Genomic DNA, 26,945 nt, shown 5'->3' with positions numbered 1-26,945 from the left:
AGTTTAAAGGCTCAGTTTGAATTATTTAATTATTTGCTTTTTAGAGAATTGCAGAGGTGTTTACCATTGGGCAGCATAGAGTAGGAATAAGATGTATTTGGATATATTTTTGGAAGTCGATTTGATATTCATAATAATGAATATTGTGACTTCTTCCTATGTATTGTTGATTTACTTTTTAGAGAACTATCAGTTCTTGTGCATAGTAGAGGACATGATACTTCTCTTTGCTATGGTTTCCAATTTAAAAAACAACACATTTTTTTTAGGCGTGCTAGTGAGTTGAGACAATGTGTTCAGTGTTAAATATGACCTTGTGTGACAGTGCATCTTAGTTTTGCTAAACTGCAGTTGTTAAAAAAAAAAAAAAAAAAAAAAAAAAAAAAAGTTGTACAGCCTATTTTACATCCATAACATTGCAGTATTTTACTTCAGTTCTTAATACAAAAATGTTTTGTGGATTTTTGTTGTGGCCTGGCAACCCACAAATGTAGGCTCAAAGAGAAAAAATAAAATCACACTCTTATAAAGTGTAATTGTTAAGGACAATGCAAGGAAATGAATGTTTTGTAGTCTTGCAGATTAAGTGATCAAATAGATTTTAAAACATGAAGCTCCATCCTGAAATAAGGATTAGTAGGCTGCAGTCACAGCATTTGAAAACTGAGTTATAAATCTCTGAAAACTGTGGAAGTGTTACAGATACTTCAATAAGATAGCAATAACAGATGCTATTGATTGGTTATACTTTTGTGACCATACCTAAGAAAAGATTATTTTATTTTAGAAGTTCTGCAACTTTGAGGATGATAGGCAAGCATCTTACTAAGCTATAAGTAGTTTTTTATACTTATTATTCAAGAATAATTATACCTTTTTTTATTATTATTATTTAGGAATATATCCTTTATCTTTTAGCTGCTGATTCTGTAATCATTTTCTCAAAAGAAAATCTGATTAAACTAAACTGTGTATGATCAACTCATCTGTGGCATTTTTAGCCTACAAATGTGTAGGCTAAATAGTTCAAGAAAAAACAAGTGCATCACGTTGAAGTCTGTGATGTATTAGAACCATGTTAGTCAGGTGTAATTTGTGTTCCTAGTGTGAACTCAAGGCCTTTCAATTACCATTGTCTGAACGGTACCTTTAAAACTTTATTCACACTAGGTAGTTGAATAAAAGATTCCCCATTGCAAAAAAAGCAATTTTACCATCATTAGCTAAAATAAGAGGGCCCTAGGAAGAAAGGATTATCATATATTAAATAAAAAGTTCACCACCTTACAGCTTTAATCCCGTTAGAAAAGATGATTTCTAGCTAACTTAATCAGCCAGAGGTCTTTATTGCCTGGAGTATTAATTGATTTAGGTCTTCATTAAGGTCAGAGGTACACATGGCTAACCAGAGGCAGCCTATTAGCACATTGTCAGTTATGCTTATTTACATTGACTGAACATAATGGTAGGTTATTTCACTGTTGGGTCAGAGGGTCACTGAATCTTTTGTGTACCCTGACCTGTTAAAGGGCAGCAGTCACTCAGACACCATACTGCATTCAGAAAAAAGATTTGGTTGATTACATATTGACTTCATCCCGTCCAAGAAACATGTGTTGGTTCATATGGTGCAAATACTAATATTGTCATAAAAACCTATACGTGAATGATTGAATGTCTCTTAGACATTTTCTGCACTTTATATATTTATGCCAGTTAATCACCAGTAAGTTTTAATAATACCAGCAGGAAAAGTTTTATAAAGTTTTTATAAAGCCATTTGTTGTTGGCCTTTAATAACAACAACAACAACAACTTGGTGCAAATCTAGAGGTATCCTGTTACTTCTGTTCCTTTCCAAGTAGTAATAATTATAGCTTTCTCTGGTTAATTAACAGCTTAACTTAGTCCTTATGTCCAATTAAGTCTGTTTTTCTCCTTGCTTCTTTTCCTGAATTATATTTTGTGGGAGGGATCATCCTGAAAATGCAGATATGTTGTGTCCTTTCAGTGACTTACAATATTGTTAAAGACTTTTCCATGAGATAGAACAATTTGAAGTAGCACCAAGCATCATTCTGACTTTTCCTTTCCACTGTATCCTGGAATGCTTTCATTCCAAAAAGTGAATTCCTGAATTCATAAAAAATGAATGCAAAAAGGACATATAGAAAAAAAAAAAAAAAAAAAAGTGAACTAAAATTATTTACTGCTGTACCTTCTTCCCTCCTTCCCTCCATATTGTTGTGACCTAGCTCTGTATTAGACTTATATCTAGCAACACAAGTACAGTATGAAAAGCAGTAATTCTTAAATAAGAGCTTAGCATTCCTATCTGTATGAATTGCCTCCTTTGAGTTTCTGGCTGTCCATTGAATTCCCTTGATTACTTACAGTTGTGCTAACTGAAATAAAGAACTGCCAAATTATTGTGCTAGTTTATTGAGACTCACCTTTAATTTAACTTGCAGTGATACAAATGAAAATGAAAAGGTAACAAAATCTGTAATTGCATGTGGCTCCATGTATAAACTGCTAGCCTTGCTCAAACTATATTGGAAATAAATTGGTAGAAGTGAGCATCTCAGCAGTACAAGTTTTGTGTTTTTTTGTTGTTGTTGTAGTTGTTGTTTTTTTTTTCTTTTGTCCAACATTTAATGAAATTTTAGCACTGGAAATATGTGTATTGGCTACAGTGAAAATTAAATCCTCAGTGTATGAATACATTTCCAGTATATTATAGTTCTGTTTCTCTGCTGAATTTCCTGGATATGCAAGTCCTCTAGACTTGATACACTGTGAATCTATAGTCTGAAAAATCTTCTGTTATCCTTGAAGATGCTCCAAAAGGATAAACTGTTGTAAAGTTCTAGCAGGGTTTTGCACAACACTTTCACAACACAAGGACTGACACCATACATTGTGACATCTCCTGTTGTAAGATTTCAGTACTGTGAACAAGATACTATAAAGTCTTCCCTGTTTTAAATGCTTTTTACTCTGCTAACAATTTTCTGTATAATGTTTCAAATATTCCAGAGACAACCTCTTGAAATCTGCTAAAACAGTGTTTTTACTGGTTTGCTACTTTGCCCCTGCTGATTGTTTATTTATACTTGCTTTTCATGACCAAGTCACTGGGAAAGAGAAGAGAAACATCCCTCCCCCTTTCCTTACCCTAAATTATGTCCTCCTGAAGTACAGTTGCTGAAAACCTGTGGCCTCTTTTGATCTTTTTTCCCTCTTTTCCCCTTGTATCCACCCTTTCATAGCATGGTGGCATGATGAGAATATTATTTTTCTATTAATTGCATCTTAAGATACAAACAAGTATGTTAGGAACAGAGGGGTTTTAAAAAAATATTTTTTAAAGAACTCTGCAAAATTCCCACTGAATCTGAGCCAAAAGCAGTGCCAATTTTGCTCAAATCCTTCAGAGATTTTTTTTGACCTTCCTTATGACCAATGGGGCTAATTGTATCAGAACTATCCAGGATACTTTAAGAAAGTGCTATCTTGGTCCGTATTTCAAAACACTGACAGATATTTTATCGTTAATTAGTATTCATATTATGTCTCAAACAATCTGTTCAAGAATAGGGGAAGTGAACTGGTTGAACAGCTCTTCTGTCTACCTAATAATTAACATGGGTGATGCATGGAAAACCAGGAGCCCAACAGAAAAAAAGAAAGAAATATTGCTAGTGTGATTTTTTTTTTTTTTTCTGTAAAAGTATTAACTACCTGTATTGGCATTTTCGACTAATAACATGGATTTAACATAGCAGAGGTGAAAATGAATGGCTTACTTTAAAAACAAACCTGTGTCCCTCCGAATCATATCTTCCTGAAATTGTTTCTCATCTTGTCAGTATGCCACTTGGTAGCTGGCTGGACTCCCTTGTTCAATGGCACATATTTTAAAATAGCACTACAAAAAAAAAAAAAAAAAAAAAAAAAAAGACCATTTGTTCCTATAAACTAAAATATTACTTGCATATTTTTTCAAAACTCAGGATTATATATAGCATTATCAAAACAATATTTCAGATATTTTAAACAATTTAAATAGTTGATGAGTGTCAGTTGATATATTATTTTTCCTTTCTGCCTCCTCCCCCTCTTCAGCTGCTAATCATAGAACTTGTATGCCAAATTGTATAAGATACTCTTCCAATAGTTACATGTGTGAGTCTTTTGTGAGACACAGACAGTTACAAGGACAGATTTGGAGTTGCATATGGGTCTGTCACATGGTTTGATTGCCATGTCTTCTAGGACACAGATTTCTTTTTTAATTATTCTTAATTCTGAGGAATTTTTACAGTTTATACAGTAAGTTCTGGAAAATTTTTCCTGAAGATTCCTTGCACAATCCATTTTCACTCTCTTTACTCATAGCAAATTGCTTTCTGTGCAGACTTCAAAGCTGCTTACGCCCACCTTACTTCCCATTTCTATACTTAGTTTTCTTTTGATTTGGAAAAACATTCACAGCCTCACTGATCAGGAAATGTACAGAATTTCTAGAGAAGTACAGAATAAGAGGATTAAAAGTTTTGATATTTACATTAAGATTTTATAATAAATCTTTGAGATGTCTGAATAATAAGAATAAACATTTCCTTTGCTGGCTGCTATTAAGAAAGTAGGTCTTCAGAGTGTTGCCAGGAAGATTTAGGAAAATCAGCCCAAAGTAACTGCATTGCAGCTCAGTTTAACATATATTCATGGAATATCTGTCCACCCATTTAATTCAATTTTCAAAAGATTAATCCATCTCTTTAGTTAAATAACACTCTTTTGCATCTTATTTTCAATCTGTAATTTCCTTTTACTTTCTGGATTGTCCTGATTTTTATAATATTCTGAAAGAGAGTGTGCATAATTACTCTGAAACTGAACACTGAAACAAATGGAACACTGAAAAAATGGAAGCTTACTTAAAAGAAATCAAGATGTCGATATATTCAATCAATATATTTAACCATGTAGGGTCATCAGTGTGATCCAGAAGCAGTAACTATCAGTAACGTCAGATATTATTTTGAACTGACACATACATCCATGTACTAGCTGTTAAAGTTTATTACAGTGCTGTATTCATATAGTACATATAAATCCTTATCAAAAATGACCGATAGAATGCCATGTTTGCAATATTTTTAGTGATGTGACAAAGGATGGCAAGGAACAGTGGTGTTGAAAGAAACTGCTTGGAAATGTGAAAAATACTTTGTTTGTTTTCTCTGCACTCCCAGAATCTTACTTACTTTTTTATTTCTTTTTCCCTAGGTTGGAGATGTTCTCTACTGCGCTGGACAGATAGCTTTAGTACCTTGTACTATGCAGCTTGTTAGTGGCGGTATATGGACAGAGGGTGTAGTTGCCCTCCGTCATGTTGAGAGAGTTCTTCAAGCTATGAGCCAGAAGACGGCACTCCACTACGTCATCACAGCGAGCTGCTATGTAACTGACAGCAAGCACATTCCTGTTGCTCATTCTATATGGCAGAAGAAATTAAGAGAAAGTAAAAAGGTATCTGTGATATCCATTTTCTTCTTTCTGGGTTGTCTTTTTTCCCCCTAAGTCTTGTACTAATATCAGAATTTTCTCTGTACATTTCAGAGGGGTTCAAGTAAAGCTGATATAATAACGTTTGATTGAGCTGTTATGTTCTGGCTCATAAGTGGCTGTGCACAATTGAGACAGAAAATTGCTTAATAGAAAGTTATATTCATCACTAACTTTGTCTTAATTCCCCAAAGCAATATGTTAAAAAACTCTTAAAGAGCAGACAGTTCCTGTAGCAAAAATGGGAACAATGCTGTATTTGAATTACCTCTGCCCATATATTTTTACATAATAGGAACTGGGCATTTTACTTTAACTTTTTATTACTTGTTCTGTTGAGATTTTTTTTCCCTATTCTTTCTTACAAGCAATATTGTCATGACAACTGAGTTTAGCAGTTTACTACTTATTATTCAGCTGAACTTCTAAGACCAGGATGGCATGTGCCAATCTGTTGGTTCACCCTAGATGATCTCTAATAGCATATTAATTTCCCTAATGATTTATAATCATACTATAATATTTTTTGTGTGTATGTACCATAACCACAGAATACTCTGAAAGCATTAAAAAGGTATTGGAAAAATATATATATATTAAAAAAATAAATAAAATGTAGCTACTTCATAAATGGGTAAACAAGAGTAGTTACTACAGAATTGCTGTAGAACTTAATATAACTTACTATACTTTCTCAGGGAGATAAATGGCTTGGAAGTGTAGCATGTGTTAATACTACCACAGAAGGAACAGTGCTTCCAAAGTCTTTTCCTTCTATTTGCCTTCGCTTTCAGTCTTTGGACCAGGCACTTGTCTCTGAATGAAGAAGATGTAGGCTTTGTATGGAAGTTGACACAATCAACCTAGATTTACTAATAAAGTACCCTCCTGAGTACCTTCCTCCAAGACCAAGCAAATTGAATTTGAAACATTCCTAGTCTTCTCTGTAGCACTCTTAAGTCTGCTAAGATCTGATTGTTTGTGTTTTTAATGTAAAATTTGTTGGTTTGTTTACAACTTGCAATTTCTATTCTAGGGCATGCTATCAGGTGTTTTTATATGTTATGGTATTCTTGGTGAATGTCTTGGTGAAAAGTTCTATTTTACAGTATATTTGAAATAGGACAGTTATTAAGATCCTTGTGTACTAAAAATTCACCAAAGTAACTAACTAGCAGTGTGCAGTAGTAACCTCACCTTTTGTAGTGCTGTTGAAAAATGGGCATACCTTTCTATGGATTGGTTTGGAAACAGTAAAAGTGAAATAGGAAAGACACATTCTTCTAGATAAGACATTCTTCTAGTCACACAGAAGGCTATAACAATATTTTCAAATTCATGAATGCCCTAGGTTTTCTTTTTTCCTGTGAGGGATGATATTCCAAAGCTTGTGTCATACTGAGGAAGTCCTCAGCCTTGTTTTTGCTAGCCATATTTATATCAAACCCTAAGACTTTCTGCTGATATATTAATATAGTTCTTAAGATAATGCTGTCTGTCATATGTAAGGGTTTTGTAGACTGATGCTGCAGTCTTTAAGTGGAAAGAGCAAGTATGACACCAGTGCATAATCAAGTATATCTTAGTAACATATTATCTTAAGGTAAAATGTTTTAGATGGTTTACTGTCACATGATGACTTAGAGAAGTAATTAGAGACATTGCATGGAGTCGTAGTAGCATTAAGCTAATTCATGATAGAGAAATTATTGTCAGAATGTGTCCTATAAAGTCATTTTGAAAAGCTGAGAATGTTTTTTGCTATGTGACTGGTTAATAACATGTACCATGACCATGTACCTACATGCTTTCTCATTTTTAATACATACAGACACAGATTTCAGGGCAGATTGGTAGTGTTTGCCAGTTCTTTGAAGCTTTTCCATTTTCCAGATAGGATCTTTTAGGTCTCCCGTAATTAGTCAATGTACCAGCGACTGTTTATCTAGTCTTTCTTTGACTTAATGAGATCACTAGGCAGTTCTTTCGGCTAAGGGAAAAATACCTCATGAGGTTGCTTACTTTGGGGTTTTTAATAGTATCTGGCTCTTATCACTTCCTGATTGCTCAAGCCATAGTTTAAAAAATGGATTGCTGCCTACACTCACGTCTATGAAGAGTTAGCTGCCTAACAGGTTTCGGGAATGTTCAAGATAAAACATCCTAGAAGAGCATCAAACAATTCTATAGGATGCTTATCAATCTTAATCTGTGCTTTTTAGATTATATTCTTTAATGACATAATCAGAAATAGCAAAAAAAAAAAATAGCAGATGAAGTAAATAGTGCCACAAAATGATTTAAAAATGCTTTGGAAAAATGTAAAATATCAGTGGGAAAGAGTTTTTAGCAGCCAGATGTTCCAATTTCCCTATCATTTTGTCAAAAGGAGATTCAGAATTGAATTTTTCCTCAGGCTATGCATACTTTTTGATTAGTAATGTTTATGTGCACAGCAAAGCATAGGGAAAAATGTATCAAATGCTTCTGCTACAGAGAACCGGAGGGAGGAATTGTCCTGTCCTGAAAATATAATTGATTATGTAATTGTTAATGCAAATAGATGTTCATCAATAGGTTTTGTATTGGAGGAGAAGTGCTAGCCGGTAATAGGAGAAATGTTCTTTCTGTCTGATTCTACTGTCAGAAGAAGGAAAATGGTAAAGTTTTCTGATAAATTATTAAATGGCACTTGTCCCTGACTCCATATAATCACTGAAAACAGAAAATGTAGTTTTCACACCTCTTAATATTTTATTTGAAGTAGCTTGTAAAATACTATCTTACTGTGTGGAAGCCAGAACACAGTAGCTTTACTCTAAAGGCATCTGTATTTAAAAATATAAGTAGCACATCCCTTATTTGTCTTAGTTTTTGTTTTGTTTGACATGAAATAGCACTATTTTCTGCAAGTAAATTAAGTCAGCCAAACCAAAAATATTTTATTATTCTTGAACTTTATTTCAAGCAACAGACAATGGCATGAATCAATAGCAACCTTCAGATTGTTTAATAAGAGCAAATGGTGTCTCAGTTGAAATTGTTCTGCTTCTGTCATCCATGGAAATAATAGAGACTGTGCAAACAAAACAGTGAAGCTCAAAATTCATTTCTTGTAAACTAGATATTGTAAACCCTACATTTAATAAACATATTTCAGCATCATTCTGTGCTACCTGTACAACTCCTTTCCACTGCTGTCATCCTGCTTTCCCTAGCTCCAGATGGTTGCTGGGTGTCTGTGCACCAGTCCCTCTTCCCTGCAGCCTCACTGCTCTAGTAACCCTGAACGTTGCCTCCTGGAGCTCCAGACACCCACAGCCATCAAGGATCATATTCAGAGAGCTGGAATCTGGCCTTGGCCCCCTGTCTTCTTCCTGCATCAGTTGGAGTTAGCATGTCATTGGAAAAGCCAAGAGAAATCTGGTGGAGGGATGGAAGGCTGTAGCCTCAAGGAACCCACTGTGGAGGGAGCAAAATGAGTGAGGACAGAAGGATAAGAGAGAAGCCTCCATGAGGACTCACTCCAAGAAATACTAAATCACTGGGCTGACAAAAAAAATCTCTGGACCAACCTTGTGATTGTACACAAGAGAGATTTCCTATGTTAAAACTAACAGGGTGTTGTAGAAACTTAAACTAGAACAGGGGAGTCTAGGTAAGCAGTTAAGTTCTGTGGATGGACAAGAAAGTTTACATAGTTATTAAGGTTGTTGTAGAAATTAAAGTGAAGTAGTTAACAGTTTAGCAGTAGTTAAAAGAAATAGAGGCTGCAAAAATAGAATGAGACAATTATGCAAACAAATAATCAAAGCCAAATCCTGGGAAACATAATTGGAAATAACAAATGCAAGTGCCAGCCTTCAGCAGCTTCCACTACCCCATTTTAAGATATACTCCTTCCACAGTCTCTTCAGGAGTCCTGATAAGTTTTAAGGTCTCACCAGCATATTTTTGGGACATTTTGATACTCTCAAGGAGATACCTTCAAGGAGCTTCTTTAATATACTTTTCAGAAATAGTGTGATATTGTAGTGATATTGTGTGATAGTGTAGTAGAACAGTTTCCACCTAATCCAGTAGTTAGCGTTTAGAGTGTTTTTTTTGTTTTGTTTTTGTTTTTGTTTTTTTAAGTAGACAAAAAAAAAAGCTTATAGCATCGCTAAAACTTTCTGGAAGAAGAACTGACAGTTCTCCAATTAAGTCTCATCTTGTGTTTTTCTTTACTTCACATCTTTTAATGACAGTGTCATGTAATATGATGATTTTGTAAGCGGTTTTGCTAACTCATTCAGCAGAGTAATCGATAGAAGAAAAATAAGCCAGATGGGTTGTAGTCCATTTGTATTGGGTGGGACAGATGGTATTATTGATAGATGGAAATATTCCAAATAATTATTGTATAATGATATAACAGTGACTGTGCCTGCAAAATTTTATTAATTTACTTTTTGTACACACTTGATTCAATGAGGGTTGAGTTGTACTGTTTGGATAGAGCTCTCACTATATTTAGTTCAGAGCTGAGTCCACTCCCTACCTTCTTTTCCTCCTCCCTATGGGCTTTCCATGCAGAACCATCACTGTAGTACTGTGTTAGTGTATTTTAGGTCATGGATTATACTTCTGTCTGTGCAGCAGACTCCACTAGATCAGTTGAGATGGGCAAGATCATGACTACTTTTTTCTACCTCTGAATGTCTGTTCTTTGGTTTCTTTTGTTATTCTCACAGACAAGAGGAGAAACATGCTATAGTGTCTCAAGATTGAAGGCATTCCAGCTCATTTAACTGCTCTGTTCTATTATTCTTACATTTTGCTAATCCCCAGCAAGAGAGGGTATAGCTAGGCCAGTAAAATAAATCAATTTTGATAATCCATGTAATAGATAATGGCTTTGGCTGCTGCTGATCAAATGTACATTCCATGAAAAAGTATTAATAGTTCAATTTTTCTCTGAGTTAAGAGCACATTAACTCACTTAAAGTTAAGTTTGGAGGCCTATTGCTTCTTTTGAAATACAGTTCTTGATAAACACGACTGAATGATAAAAATGAGTTTCAGCTCACATTGTGATTTGATGTTATACCAAAAAATCTGAGTCAGATTTTCCAGAACTATCTGAAATGTTATCTCTAATTTCTTTGCTATAAAAAGAAAAAATGTATAGGTAAATACTTTAGCACATTTAGTACTCAATGTTTTGTTACCACCACAAAGTTTTGCATTTCCTGTATTTGTGAGTAATCCCAAACTATTGGCGAAGGGAGATTTTGAAAAGCTGGATGAAACAATGAAAACAATATTTTTTAAATTAAGAATAGAGGAGAGGGTTGCATAGAAAGACATTTCATTTAATTGCAAGATTATTAAAAGTTCTAAGACCACAATGTTCACTCTGAGTTATTTTGTTAGGCTGCTCCCGCTGTATTTTCTATAGTCAGCCATGAAAAATCTACCTGGCAAAATACTTCATGTGACGTGAAAAAATATTTGTGTCTTGGCATTTATAATACAGCTTTTGTTTGTTTGTTTGTTTGTTTTAGTTTTAGTTTTGTGGTTCTCTCTTTCCAATAAATTGCTGAGCAAATGTAGATTTGAAAATTCTACCTACCTTCTTCTAACAAGAGCTTTCCCTTTTCATGGTAAGAATTCAGTATGAGTGACTGTGATCCTGTGGTTGTTTCAAATCCAGCAAAGAGTGCTTTGCTGACTTTCATGCTGTTAGAAATGCCAGTCAGTTTGTTGACAATGTGTGTCTTACTATCACATGATGTAGAAGTGATGGAAAAAAGATCTGCAATGTTTGATCTGAGATATATATTATGAATGGGTTCCTTGCAGCACTTGAGTAACCTGGTGCTAAATGTAAGTAGCTAAATTCGAACCCTTTTGTCCAGATTTACAAACTGTTTAGATGTCAAAATATGTAAATTAGCCTGAACCAGATATTTTTTAAAAAGATATCTCAGATCAGTCATCTATAAGCCTCTGGGCCCATTGTAGGGAATACCTGCATTGTACCTTCCTTGACGCCCCCACAAGTACCATTCATACTACCATACATCTTTCCATTTTGCCTACAAAAGTTTGCAGAGTCACAAGATAGTTATAAACAAGTTATTTCCAGAACCAGAAGCTGTCTAGCTGAGTGCAGTGGTTTCTGGAGTAATTATGTCTTCAGTGCACTCATTTAGAATGGCACCATGGATCTGTAAAACAGCAGTGTGCTGCATTGTTCAGATGTACACGTAGTATTTGAAGTATGCAGACTGGCATGAATTTAAATAAAATTCATGTATTTATTCTATGACTCTTTATCCTAAGCAGAAATAGATTATGCTCAAATAATGGAAATCAAAGCTTGTACTTATTGCAACAGATTGGACAAAGTTTAAGATTATTTTACCTATGGAGAAAATTACCATAAAACCTAAAAGGAATATAAGATAGATAAATAAATAAAAGCTTTCTGTGAGAGGATATGTACTTTTTCAGCATCATGAACAGATTTTGTAAGTCTGTAATATTCAGATACATGTTTTTGTATATTTTATCATACATATTAGTTAATAGTTATGTTGAATACTATTGTTAGATTTCCAAATAGTTTTGTAAATTCTGTGCCCTATAGACAATAGTGTAGGTAATACTAGTTTAACTGGTCATCTTCTACTAGCTTCTCAAACAGAATAGTTGAAATGTAAGAAGAAAATGAATGTTATAAAGGTATAAAATGATAGATGAAAATCCTGCTACATTTACACTGCAGAAAAATCTTGCACAGACTAATTAATGTAATTGGTCATTTTAGCAAAAGCAAACTAAATATTTTTGAAAAGCATTGCCACAAGCCAGTAGCTATGCCTATCAAAAATTCCATAGGAAGAAAATACATGTTTCTGTTTCCTTTTTTTTGTCTCATCAGATTTATAACATTTATTTTGCTACTAGATGCTATTTTGAGTGTTCTACAGTTTGATATATTAAAGCAGGTTTCTTTTATGGCCCATGTTAAGAACAAGCAGTGCATTCAAATAGCACAGTGGTAGTGAGTCTTTCATCTTGTGCCTGGTGTATTTCATTTCCCCTGTGTTAGGATTAAACAAAGCTTTTGTATTCATTTGAAGCGACTGTAATGAGAATATTTAACACAGGTCAAATGCAGATAGTGGAACTCTGGAGGTCCTTGAAACTATTCTGCCTTTTGACACCCGTCCACAGTGCACGGTAAAAGAATTGCCACTTCCCTTTTTCTTAAAAAAAAAGGAAGATTATAATACCCTACTTGTAATATTAGTGGAAACTTAATGAATTTTAAAAAGGAATATAGTCAACAAAAAGAACAATGAAGCAGTGTACATATTCTTAACTAAAACCATTATTAGAAATTTAATATATATACATATAAACATAAATAAACATATGATTGCATAAAGTTCTAAACAGTGTACATGAATTTAACCCATTGCAGAACATAAAAATAAAATATGAACAACTTAAGAAAGGGGAGGGTTTCTAACTTGTATGAATGTTGGTGAAGATATACGATCAAATCCTCAGCTGGCATAACTCTGATTCCCATGAATTGATTTACACCAGCTTATTTGGCATTTACAGGTAATATATACATGCAAATGAACTTTGTTTTTCAGTTAGACACAGTGAAGAAGCACATGTCAAGTTGTTCAAGGTAGTAAAGAGCCTAGTTCATCAAGGTTGACTGATTTTCCCCTGGAGCAGTCCCTTTATAAGAGTTCTTTTGAGTGATTCTTCATATCCTTTGCTGAAAATATTAATTCTGCTTTGAGCCTGTCACCTTTGTGCTAAGCAACAGGGCATATATGCATCCAGTTTTTTGCTCAGACCAGAGCCTCTGGTCAAAAGTCTTACTTGTGATGGCTGTGAAAGCCATTAGCAGGATTTCAGCCGAGTCTGGTACCTGTTGTCAGTGCCTCTATATAGAGGGTAGGATGCCATTTTGGTTTAAACACGATGAAGGCCCTATTTTCACTCAAGAAACTTCCGAATTAAACTGCAGTCCTAATTACATGTAGGGCACTTTAGATCTCCACAATGAAGGAACCAACCTCAGGACATTCATTGGCTCTGGAGTTCTTCTGTTCTCATCCAGATGTGTTAATCCTGCTGATCAGGACCTAAAGAACAGCCAGATTACCACCTCAGCTTCCATGTTTTACTTACTTAAGTCTTTACTTAGGTCTGTCCTAAATCTGTACCACCTTCCAGTGGAAATGCTATCTTACTAGTGTATAGTACAGTCCAAGAGATCCTACTAAATTCCAGTACTTGATTATCTTGATCTCTGGTTCTCTGTGCTGGTCTCGTTCTTTTCCCTTGTCTAAAAATATCAGAGTGGCTTTTAAATCGTGTGTGTGTGTTTATTTAAATCAGTTGTAGATATTTGATTTCCCTACTCATAAATGTCAAGATAAGACAATGTATATATATTTTTTTTCTGTACTCTATTTTTAAACAAGTATGTAAGACAGCCTGAAAGTGAACTAGCATTATTTTAAATCTATTTAAGTGTTTGCATAACAAAAACAACCAGTGCTAACTGGTCCGTACTCAGTAACATGCATGCCAGCTCAGCAGTGAATAATCACTTTCAGCTTCCTCTCTGTATTTATTCAGCTTCATGGATGAAAATTAAAAATACTTCCAGCTGTTGTGATACATGTGTATAGCTCTTGTCATTCCTTTAGTTGTAACACAGCTCGTAACACTTGAAATCTAACTTTGATTTCATTTTAGACATCACCCAGTGTTAATATTATGCAGGTCTTTATGCATCTCATTTATAAGCACCTTTGTAGAAGCATCCTGACCATCTCTTGTAGTTGACAAAGTAGTTAACTTCTTCATATATCTCTATAAAGAAGGGAGTGAGCCTCAAAAAGGAAAACGTAACCGTTAGCTGATGAAAATACTAATTGTCAATCATTTCTAATTAAGTCAGTAATTTTGGTAAAGTTTTGTCATAATTTGTCAAGTGTATCTTTGCATGGAATTGTAGATATCTGTTAAGTAGTGCATAGTCTCCCTGTGCATGTTCTGCAGAATGACAAGGTGAGATGTATAGATATATATTTTCACTGTCCCATCCTCCCCGTACACATATATATGCATTTGGATAAATATACATACATACATACCCAAACATAGCCATGAATATGTATTTGTATTTTTCATCAACTTTTAACTAGCATATATAATAATACATGCTATGTAAAGGCATTTTAACTCAAGCTTGGCTTATCATTTTTAGGTGCCTAAAATTAGTTATCCTGAAATTCCTGTCATTAGTGGGTATACTGGGTCTGGCTGGGGTGGAGTTAATTTCCTGAGGCAGTGGTTGAGAGTACAGTCAGGACAGCTGACCCAAATCTATATTTCATATTATTGTTAAAGGTGTTTGTCTCAATGAGTGAAAGTCTGGCGATTAATAGGAATTTAGGAGTGCCACCAGAATTTTCAAATTGATTTTCTTCTACCTCCAGTAGCATCACAATTTTCTTCACTAAGTACTGCAAAATTTAATTACAGGTGTAACAGCAGTAGCCAACGGTGCTGTAAGTCTGCAGGTGAACTTGTGACTGTAGTTAGAGTATGTGAGGTAAGAGCTGACACTTGGTTTGAAAATTAGCTCAACAGCTTAAGTTCAAAGTTCAGAAGGAAAGTAGACTTTCAAAGAAAACAACTTTGCAATTAGGATCTGAAATTTAAATTCTGAATCATAAAATCAGCTAACCTTAATGCCCAGAAAGCAGATTTTGACCATTAACTTTTCTCGTTTTCTGTCCCATTTGGGTACACATTCTCAAATGAATTTCAAATGAAATCTTTCCATCTTGAACGTCCTTAATTCAGTTCAACTCTCTTTTCTAAGTGCTTATTTTTGACACTACACATGAAGAATAAAACCCTCAGAGTGACAGTCTGTGATCATGTTTCATGTGGCAGACTTCATTTGCTTTCAGTTTATATTGCTATCAATTTATGACTTTGTTCCTTAAATAGTTATCATTTTTCCACATTGTAACTGATATATTGAATGATGTATGTTTGAGAGGTATTTCAAGGAATCTTAACTCCAGTCATTAACTGGTTATCTCTTGGCTCAGGAACCTTTACTTTGTTGAGAGGAAGTTAATATTTTTAAAGCAAATAAAACAGCTTTTTAATGTGTAATTTTCTTATCAATTTTACATTTTCATACCCTTTTGAGTATCTAGCATGCAGTGCTGGAATTTACATTTAGCTCTGCAGGAATTGCTTTAAATATTATTATTACCAAGGAAGAAATCAAAAATCAAAGTGAATTTTTAGTACAATAGAGAGGTATAGGAAGGTGCAATTGCAGTAACAGCAGCCTGCATTATTGTATAGAGCTAACTCACAGCTTGACAGAAAGTCCCTGCTGGGGAGGAAATGTAGGGGAACTGGCAGGATTTTGCTACATCTGCTCCCTACTGCTAATAAGCTTTAACCTGTTTCATTTTTATTATGCTTACTGTTTAGATATTTTGCTTCCGAAATTATATCTGTAACTGTGAGAACACATAAAAGACAGCACGACAGGTAGGGCTGTTTAAAAATTTAAAACTATCAGCAAGGGATATTAAAGGCCATAATGAGTAAGATGGTTGCCTTCTTGTTGTGTGTGGGTTTTTAGCAGTCAGGCACAGTAGTACTGGTAGAAAGACTGAGTGTAAGTAGTGGATCAGATTTCAGAGCTTTAGGAGCTTTTGCAGCCAGAAGGCACCATCAGATCATTTAGTCTGACCTGTATATCACAGACCATTGCATTTTACCCAGGTATTCCTATTTTGAACCCTGTGGGTGTACTTAGCCAAAAATATATCAGACCTTAAGAGTTTAAAATATTTTATGCTAGAGGATGAGAACAGAGGGACTGAGTTTCCTGTGCAGTAGGAATTGTGTTTATTAGGTTGCTATGTACACGTGGTACAAATGGTACAAAGGGAATTGGAGTTGTTTGGTCTGGAGAAGAGGAGGCTGAGGGGAGACCTCATCTCTACAACTACCTGAAGGGAAGAGGGTGCCAGTCCCTTTTTTCAGATGACAAGTGACAGGACGTGATGCAACAGACTCAAGTTGCACCAGGGGAAGTTTGGATTGGACATATAGAAGAATTTCTTCATGAAGAGGGTGTTCAAGCATTGGAACGGGCTGACATTGGAATGGGGAAGTCCCCATACCTGGAGATAATTTAAGAGATGAGTGGACATGTCATTAAGGGCAATGGTTAGCGATGGAACTCAGTAGGTCAGGGTGATGGTTGGCCTTGATGATCTTGAAAGTCTTTTCCAACCTAACTAATGCTGTGATAGTGAGAGGATCTGTGACTAATTCTGCAGAATAAACTAAACAACCTGAGACTTTTATGTGTTTAACAAAAGTGGAAATCCCTTCCTGACCCATAATTAGGCTGCAAACAAGACATTCATATTGCATCAGAGTACTTGCTTACCAAAATCTTTCTGCTGCAGCCATAAACAGGTCCTCCAGAAAAAAGAAAACAAGCAAACAACCATAACAAACAAAACTGAGATTTAATCTGTCTCAGTACGTGTCAGTGTGGGTAATTAAGGGAACAGCAAGAGGAAAAATCTTCTCCTTCAAGAAGTCACATGCATTTTTAAAGCTAATAGTCATTGTCTAATTCTGAATTTCAGGTACTGTGCCCCTTGGATGGCTATGCTGATAGTGCTCATAATGTGTCCAGACACATTCCTTACAGTCCTCTGAACGTGTTTTCCTCTGAGTGTTCAGTGCGGTGTCTGAAAACACACCTAAAACATACAAAAATGGTGTTGTATGTTTTCCGTTTGATATTACTGCACCCTTCCAATAGCTAATTGTCCAACATTTTAAGATCTTTCTTTTGCTCTGATGGTGGCATAATTGTCACATAACATTATGAAATGTATTTTGAAGAGAGATGGAATAAAATTCAAGAGATAGTTGACAACTCTGAAGTCCAAAGGGCAGTTGAGACTGTGCTGTTAGATAATGGGATAGAAAAAATTCTGATACTTTCCTGATAAATTAACCTAAAATGGAAGTCTCAGTCTTACATAGGAGATTCTTTTCGACTACTACACATGTGGAGGTCTTTCTTTCTACAGGCCACTTTATATTTTCTTTTTTCCTTTCAATTTAATCTAACAAGTAATTATTTGAGCTTATTTTTCAAGGAAACTTCTATGTTGGTAACCCAAAAAGCTGAAGTGTTAGCCTAGTTAGTACAGACTTTTCATATGGCCTTTGTTCATGCTTTCAGTTGTTTATTTCTTCTAGAGACTTGTTCAAAGCTGACTATGTCTTAATGGAAATGCGATACTGATTGCTCTTAGTTTGATCATGTCACAGAGCCTGCAGTGTGCCTTCTCAGTGTCCCAAATGAAAGGAAAAAATTCCAGAGATCCAACAATAGAAAAGAGAAACAAAATTAACGAGCAAATGACGTCTTTATGTACTAAACATAATCAAAACAGAGCTTTTAAGGTTATGTCTTTAATTTCAGCTAAGCTTTTGTCTATCACACAGAAATGAAGAAAATTTATACCACTTCTTGAAGCCTCTGTTGACAGTAAGGGTAAAAGAATACCAAGTTGCTAAATTATTCTGTTTGAGTGATATTAACTATGGATCATATATAGTTATTGATCTGTTTTTTTATGACTGCTTTCTGTTTTCACAGGCTTCTCCATTTGCTTGTCTTTTTTATAAAGCTTACATATACTTGCAGTAATACTATTCATATACCATTTGTCATGAAAGTTTTGATTCTGCAGAGTTAATATATTCTTTATACACCAAAACAAAACAAAACAAAACAAACAAAAAAAACCTGTCTTGTCTTCTAAAATTAAATTTATCAGATTTGTTTTGTGATTTGGTCCCTAAAAATGCTTACTGGTGTGTTAGTGGTTATATTATGTAAGTTAATTTTTGTAGTTGTTTCTTGACATATTTGGTTAGCTACCATAAGATTTTAACCTTGAAAAATCTTAATAATAGTCAGCAATATATTGTATAGATTTCAGATTTTCTATACTCTTTCTAATACAATTTGAAGGGTGCTCATTTTCTTTACCCATTTTTGCCTTTTGTACTTGGCTTGCTAATTGCTGACTACTTCATATCTAATAACTATTTTGCATCACTGCTGTACCTGCATGCAATATTTTTTTCCAAATGCCAGCTTGTGAAAATATTATATTGAGATCACATTAATTTGAAGTTCTTGAGAATTACACAAATTTATTAAAAGTACCCTAAAAGTCGTACTGCCCCTAAATTTCTAAAATCATATTTGTTTTCCTGTATGTACTTCCCTTTTTTTTCTGTTTCTGTTTCTGAAAGATCAGTAAAGACTGCATGAAAAGTATTCTGCAAAATGGGCTATCAGATACTGAAACAAAAAATAAAGTAGAACCTTGCTTTGTTTAGTTTCTCCCTGTTGGGTAACACCAACCAAGTGTTGGCTGATAACACCAATAGGCTCAATGTTCCAGCTGACACTGTAAAAAATAGTTTCTACATGACACGGTGATACATGAACTACTGTCATCCTTGTCCAACAAGTTGTGGAGTACCAAGGACTATAATATCTGAAAAAAATGTTTCTTTTTATATTAACTATATTTGATCCACTATAAATATTCAGGTTTATAAGACCTCATTTTTAGCCCGCCAGTCTTGTGTTAGTGTATTTTTGGCATGCAGCAAATACACTGTTTTATTTCAGGAAAGAATAATAAACATCAGACATTTTTATATTTGTAAGCTTTGCAAAAAGTCTTAACAATTTTATTGTTATAAAACACTGTGCTATTCATTCTTTGAATTCAGGAGTGTTACATGAGGAATGTATGTGGCCTATTTATTAGATGAACTAGGATGTTGAAAAGGATTGCTTGTATCCTACTTTCTTCAGGAACTGACATTTTTATTCTTATGCAGTTTTCCTAGTGGAATCTTTACTTTTTAAAGTCATAAACCTATTGTTGTGAGAGACTCTCTAGCAAAGCTTGAACTGGATCTCAGGAGTTTGATGCAATCTGTTTTATGCAGGCAGTGTAAAAGAAATTTTAAATGTATTATTTAAAGGCACGTTAATCTTGCCACTATAATGGTGTAATAATGCATACCATAGAAGATTTTCATAAACTCAGCTTCTAAAAGTAACATCACAGTATCTTTCTTTTTGTTCTCTGAGTCAATTCTTTGTAGAGATAGCAATTACGCATTCATCTCTGTCTCTTATAGCCTCATTCCATAATCAGCTGTGAGGTAGGTAGTCCTTAGTCCTTACTCACACAATAAAAAGAATAGTTCTCACTTGGAACAAATGGAAGATAGTCAAAATAAGCAAATTTCTATAATAAATGTTAATAACTGAAATGTGTACCTTTTTCTACTAAATTAAGTAAAATAGTTAAATGCTCATAAAATGCTTTGAATATAGGTTTGTCCCATACTTATTATTCCTGTGTTAATAGGTCTGACTTAGATTTTAATTTTTTTAAAATGAAAAAGTACACTACTAGTCAGATTCTAGAAATCTGTAGAAATTCTAGAAAGTCTCTTTTAAGCTTAGCACTTTTAAAACCTCACTCTATGTAGGCTAGTTTGTGCCCCTACAGCCCAGTGTTTTTCATTTAACTGCGCTCATAACATTGGAGCTTTGTTTTGAAGTGTTAGGCATTCATTAATGTAAGAGTATTCTGTAGCTTCCCTGAGCACATACCATGAAAATAAAGTGTATTTTTACTAAGAACTATGGCCTAAAAAATGCAAGGGCTCAATGATACTGTAAGCAACATGATAACCTTTGTATCTGAACAAAGCTCAGGAAAGAATTAAGCACACAGCAGTTCAGCTAGCCATACTTTAATATGGAAATACGGGTTAATTACAACCTAAAAAATGAATTGACATACTCTGTTGTTAATCTTCCATCTGAAAGGGCTTGTATTTTAAACATTTTCATGGAAATTTTAGCTAAGGCATGTTTCTACCAAGCTCTTTTTTCGACCTACACATGGTTATAAAGTATAGTGAGAGTTCCCATTCTCCTTTCTTGTGATTAGATACCTTACTGAATTTGATGCCATTTGTTACCTATAGTACTGTGGCCTTCAGTAAGTTTTCAGCCTTGCCTTTCAACCTGTTCTATTTCCAGCCACTTGTCCTTATACTTTTGCAGATTTGAGTTAAGCATCCACAGCACAAGTTCATTAGAGGAGTTAAAACACAGCTGACTGTCTCAGTGGCTCCTGTGGTAATGGGCTCAAGATGTGTGCGTTGCAGTGGCAGGTGCCTAAACAAGGCAAACCTCCTGCTCAGCACTGTCTGGCACTGGAAATTGGGTTTACTTGTCTGTGCTAACATTGCTGTCTCTCAGTATAAACAGGGATTAAAAATATATGTGGCCCCTTAAGAGTGGGATTCCAGCAGTTCTCTGTGTGATTCTGCTTTGGGGGGGGTGAAGCTTTTTTATCCTTTTCTTTTTCTTTTTTTCTTTTTTTCTTTATTTCTTTTTGTTTCTCTTTTTCTTTTCTTTTTCTTTTTTTTTTTTTCTTTTCACATCTGCAGATGTAAACAGTAAATACAGGAAAACCATATACCCACCCTAATCTTCTCCCAACCTCAAACTATTTTAATTCATATTAGAATTAATAAAAATAATTTTAATAGTTATATGAATCATTAATTTCTTTATTATTAACTATTGTATAAAATAAATTATTTTTTACTAGGAATTTTAAATTTCTCTTATAATCCCCACTGACTCAGTCTTCTGAGTATTTGTTCAGGTCCCCCTTGAATCCACATAAAATTCTTGTAACCATTGCATTCTCTGTCAAGGAAATTTAAGTGTCATCCAACATCGTGTTTTTTGCAACCATGCTCTTACTAATGTAATTTGATGATCCGTAGCTCTTGTACAGAAGGATAAGCATGCGCTAAAATCAGTTCTTATCCCTATCCACCCTTTTTATATCATGCATGATTTTGTAAACCTCTGTTAGATCCTCCTTAAGGAGGCTGGAGAACATTTTCTGTGTATATCTTACTGAAGGTGTAGATGAACTGTGAATTACTACAGTCGCATAATGTAGCCTACTATCTTCTCTATCCCTTGGCTAACAATTCATAATGTTTTACTTGTTTTCTGACTCCTGTCAGCTGCTGTGATTCTTTATTAACCAGTCCATGAAGAATTTCCAAGACATTACTTAGTATAGTATGGCACTCTTGTCAACGTTCACCACAATATGGCATCAATCTAGTTTGGTATCACAAAACGAAAGGTAAATAAGAGAGTCTCATTCTCTAAATCATTTGTCATATCACATCTTTGTCCTGGGATCTACCACTTCAGAGCATGACAGAATCAGAGTCCTGTCATAATGTGATCTCTGAGACAATACAGTTTGCGTCCATTCCTGGAAGAAGGCATTGTTGCAGATCCATTTATTTTCAGAGGTTCTCTCCTGCACAGCAAACGGGTGCTACCTGGCTTCCTGCTCCAGCCCTCTTTAAATCAGATCATGTAAAAGTGTAGCACAGAAATAGCATCTGTCTCCATATTATCTCAGCAGTCAGCTGTTGAGCTTGTACAATCTGGTTATTTTTTTCCAATGACATCCAAATTATTGCTGGTACAGTTACTTTGTAATATTTGTTTTTAAAAAGGATTAAATTTTCTGTGGAAATGCTAACAAGTGAAAATGGGAATCTTTAACAGACACACCCTCTCCCATGAATTGAAAATCATTTGAGTACTGCTAATTCTTAGCTAGGAAGCAACTGTTTAAGTGTTTATCTAAATATCTTTAGTAGCAGCTACACCTACAACCTAATGAAATTTGTAAAGATTTGTAAAAGTCAGATCATACATACCTTAAGAAACCTCTGCTTTTAACCATGCTTGGCCCTGTTTTATCACCCCTCATTAAAAAGAATTTCACAGAGGTGCCCAAGAATTATTTGTCACTTCTTTTCCAAGAATTGCAAGCCAAACTGCTTTTTCTTCTACCTCAATTTATGCTTGCTTTTTTTTTCAAGACAAAACTCAAAAAAGCTCTAGGTCAAAACCTGTGCTCATTTACAGAACAATCTACAGCAGTATCCTTGTGCAACAACCCTAAAAACACGTTTACCATAGCAAACCATAGTACCGTAGTACCATGGCTGTCTGCCAAAAGTGCTGTCTCACTGATGGAAGTGCAGACTAAGTTGTGAAGAGCAACTTAGTAATGATATAATTCCTCTTTATTTTCACTCTTAATACTAACATATTGTTATATTCATATCATATTTCTTATGATTTCTTATGAATTCTTTGGAATTTCTCAGTAGAATTCATATATTCATCCCCATGTACTAGACAGGCTATCATAAAGATATTCAGCTACTTAAGACAGTTGTAAATTTCTGAAAGACAACTCAAATCCATGTACAACATAAATGTCAGTGATTTCTTGAAAATAAGTCAGGAGAGGTCATTGTTAGAAGTATTTCTGTATGATTCTGAAGCAGCTGATGAAAGATTTTTAGTCCCCAGTAGCTCCATCACTTGTGCTTTGCGCAAACTCTGAAGTTAAAGGTTATGAGTGCTATAGTACTGTACAGCTGCACCGTGAACAGTCTTTCATCTCGTTTGTTAAATTTGGAAATGTACTTTCTCCTGGCCTTAATTTTCATGGATTTCTTCATATTCTAAATGGCAGCTGAAGGCAAGCAGAAATAGGAAGTAATTGATTTAACAACCTAAGACAAGTACAGGGAAGGAGCAAAGTTTGTCTTAGTGCTTGCTGTGACCTGAGAGAGCTTCTCTAGACTTTTTTTCTAAACAGTACCTCAGCACCCTCGGCCAGCAAAGTGGCCTTTAAGCCTGAATGAGCATGACTTTTTTTTTTTTTTTTTTTTTTTTTTTCCTCAGTGCAAAGCTCCAGTATTTCATCTTTTCAAACTGTTTTACAGCACTCAGAGCAGAATTATATTGACAAGGTTAGAATTCATCTCCTAGAGGAGAATACTGTGCTCCTCCTGTTAAGTGCTAATATAACATTTATGTGTTGGTACCTTAATAACAGCCCCAGATTGCCTAATGAAAGTACTGAAAGCAAACAGTACTCTGTGAGATTTTATTATGACTGAAGTGACTGCAATTTGAGACAAATTATCCCTATTTTTGTTTCCATATCAAAAACAGAAATGCTAAAGCAATTGCTACATGTTTGGTATAGAATTAGACTCCACTGTCATTAATATAGAAGTAAGTGCATTTTTCATGTAAACAGCTCACGAGGGTCAAACATCAGAGACATTCTGGGGAAAATGCTTGTCAATAACCTTGTGAGTGAATTGTGAAATAAAGTGCTTGTAACCTGTCATTATTTCTTCCTCTCAAAGTTGAGAGCAAGTGGATGAAAATTGAGCTTGTGAATTGAAGGTACTGTGAGTTATATGGCCTTATCGACTTTAGGTAAAATGACAATTTTGCCTTGTTATTATTTTTCCTTTCAGAGGTCAGGCAATGGACAATATTGCCATTATATACTGCAGAGTAAGCAAATTGGTATATATAAAAAAGTTATTATCTGTGTACACAAAGATGATGTAAGTCACTAATCTTAAAAATGCGCAGTGTATTCTCTCTCTAAAAAAATGGAGGAATGAATAAGACAAAAAATACCTGCTGTATGGAATAAATACCTGAAATTGTTCAAATGGAAATGTGTTTGTTCAAAAAGCAGATAAAAATAATGTAAATTAATCCTTTTAGAGAGTACATATATATCATAAACTTGAGTTGCTTTCCATAAGTTGACATTGTCATATAATAGGAGTATGAGAATATGAATTTAAGTATAAGTTAACATCAGACCTAAATGTGTGTACAGGGTCTGGCCTGGATGGGGCTGACATACTTCATAACAGCCTTTATGATGCTGTACACTGGATTTGTGACCAAAGCAGTGCTTTGACACACCCATATTTTAGTTATGGCTGAGCAGTATCTGCACAGCATCAAGGCCTTCTAAGTTTCTCAGGCTGCCTACACAGCAAGTAGGTTGGGTTTAAAGGGAAGCTGAGAGGGGACACAGTCAGAACAGCTGACCTAAGCTGACATCTTATGCAGCAATAAAAACTGAGGGGAAGGGGGTTTTGGAAAGGTACCCATTTGCAGAGACAGACTGGGCATCAGTCTGCTTGTGAGAGGTGTTGAGGGACTGCTTTTGCGTCTTTTTTGTTTGTTGGTTGGTTGGTTGGTTCATGGTTGTTTTTTAGGGGAGTGTTCTTTTTTGTTGTTGTTTTGTTTTTCCTTTCTTCCTCATCATTACTTAATTTATCAAACTGTCTTGATCTTGATCCATGGGTTTTCTTACTTGCACCACTGGGGCAGGAAAGAGCAGGTGAGCAGCTGCCTGGTGCTTTGCTGACTGGGCAGCTGGGCTTCAGCCCACTGCAATTTGGTGTTCCTCATCTGAAGTTCTGAGGCCTCTTTGTATTCAGATCAAAAAGGATGAAATACATTGCAAAAATACAGGGACAAGATTATTTTATGAACTCATCTTAGGTTTGCTAAAATTCAGGGATAATACTGTTTAATGTACTTAGGTACAATTAATTTGGGTTGTAATGGCTGCAAATTGACAATTTCTTCCTCTGTTTTATGGAAGAACATTTCAGTATTTTGAAACATATTATTCACTTCCAGTACCTGCTGACATGTTCCAAAGTGATTTATACCAAAACTTTTACAAGGAATTAAGCAGAAAGCCTCTCCCACTTCTTTAATGCCATTAGAGTTAAAGGAGGTCAGTTACTCAGTTAGCTTACCAAATAAGCTAATTAGATGCTGATGTAAAAATAATTTAAAGTAAGAAAATGTTCTTATCTTTTAAAAGGGTGTGTTTAGACCATTCTGCTGTTCAGAACTGTATCTTTGCTGTATATAACTGTATCTTTAGTATTTTGACTTCTAAAATAACTCTGCATTTTTTATTAATTCACTGCTGTTGCTTCAGTGGATCCTGCCATTTCTATGCTTCAAAGAATAGAACTTCTGTCCATTCTGTCCATATTAGTTGATAGAAGTTAGCATATGCAAAAAAAAAAAAAAAAAAAAAAAAATTTTCATTGCTAAGTACATTAAGAGCATTAAGAGCAGTATTTCTTTAAATTATAGAAAGGAAAAAAATGAGCAAATATTAACTATCAGACAAATTCTTAATTGCTCAAAATGACTTTTCATTAAGAAGGAAACTTTAGGGGAAAAAACAGGTTCAATGAAATAATTGTACTGCACATACTTTTTTGAATATATCATCAGAATAAGAGCAACATTAATTTCTAACATTAATTTCTACCAGTTGTGTAATATGCACAATATTTTGTTTCTCTTTTAGGTTGAAGATTTGGAGACATATAATGACATAGCTGCAGAGTGTGGGATGCTCACTGTGGTTGTTGTTTCTCACTTACCCAAAGATGCTGCCATTGAATGGCATGTTATTGCTGTAGTTGATGATCCACCTCAGAGAAAACATTTTGCAATGAAGATGCTATCAGAGGGCTTCCAAATTGATTGTGAATCTGTGGAGTCCAGTTCTGCATCTTGTGCTTCAATCTCTGTATGCCTGAGCTTGATTTCTCCATCTGCTTCTCAGCTTGATTTAGATGGACCTCTTCATGACGTAGTTTCTGTGTTCAGACAAGCAGTTGAGAAACTTTCAGAAGACTGCAATGCAAGTCCTTTGTCTTTTAGAGCTTTCTTCAAGAAGGATATTTTTGATGCTGGAGCACTACAGACAGGTAAGACTTCTGATAGAAAACATGTCTTAATACTAATTATAAAGTAATTTGTTTTAGTTCTGCAGAAGGTTTGATGGCAGCTGACCCTGACTTTGAGCAGAAGGTTGGACTAGATGATCTTCTTCCAATCTGAGTTATTCTATGATTCTATAAAAAGAGAAAATGCTGAGAAATCTGGCAGCCTCATGGTCTAACACAGGGATCGTGAATCTTTTGCTAAAACATCTTTGAACAATAGTCCATTTGGTTGTCCACTTTTGTCCTGATCTGGAACTAAATAACCAAATCCCTTGTGCAAACAGGCACTCTTTTGAGACATATTGATGAAATATTAATGCTCTGAAACAAGGAAATGGTGTTCCATCCTCCGTATAAGAGGGTTCCTAGTTTTAACATGGACTGGTTTCTGGTTACCAGTTTAGTCAAGTTGACCTTGCAAACCAAAAAAATTACAGTTTTTTTTTCCCAGTACTTAATTTTTCAAAATT

The 26,945-nt window shown here is 34.8% G+C and overlaps 1 protein-coding gene across 1 annotated transcript in view; it reads left to right on the top strand.

The window, feature by feature from the left end:
- DPH6 (diphthamine biosynthesis 6) overlaps positions 1–26,945 on the top strand; it is a 192,343-nt gene that overhangs the window by 129,972 nt on the left and 35,426 nt on the right. Inside the window, exons 13-14 of the mRNA XM_035327558.1 lie at positions 5,296–5,538; positions 26,052–26,457. Coding sequence (XP_035183449.1) covers positions 5,296–5,538; positions 26,052–26,457 — 649 coding nt within the window. The remainder of the gene's footprint in view (positions 1–5,295; positions 5,539–26,051; positions 26,458–26,945) is intronic.

Source organism: Oxyura jamaicensis, chromosome 5 (assembly GCF_011077185.1).
Source record: "Oxyura jamaicensis isolate SHBP4307 breed ruddy duck chromosome 5, BPBGC_Ojam_1.0, whole genome shotgun sequence".
NCBI lineage: Eukaryota > Metazoa > Chordata > Aves > Anseriformes > Anatidae > Oxyura > Oxyura jamaicensis.
The sequence above is the reverse complement of the archived record's forward strand: the minus strand, read 5'-3'. Positions and strand labels throughout refer to the sequence as shown.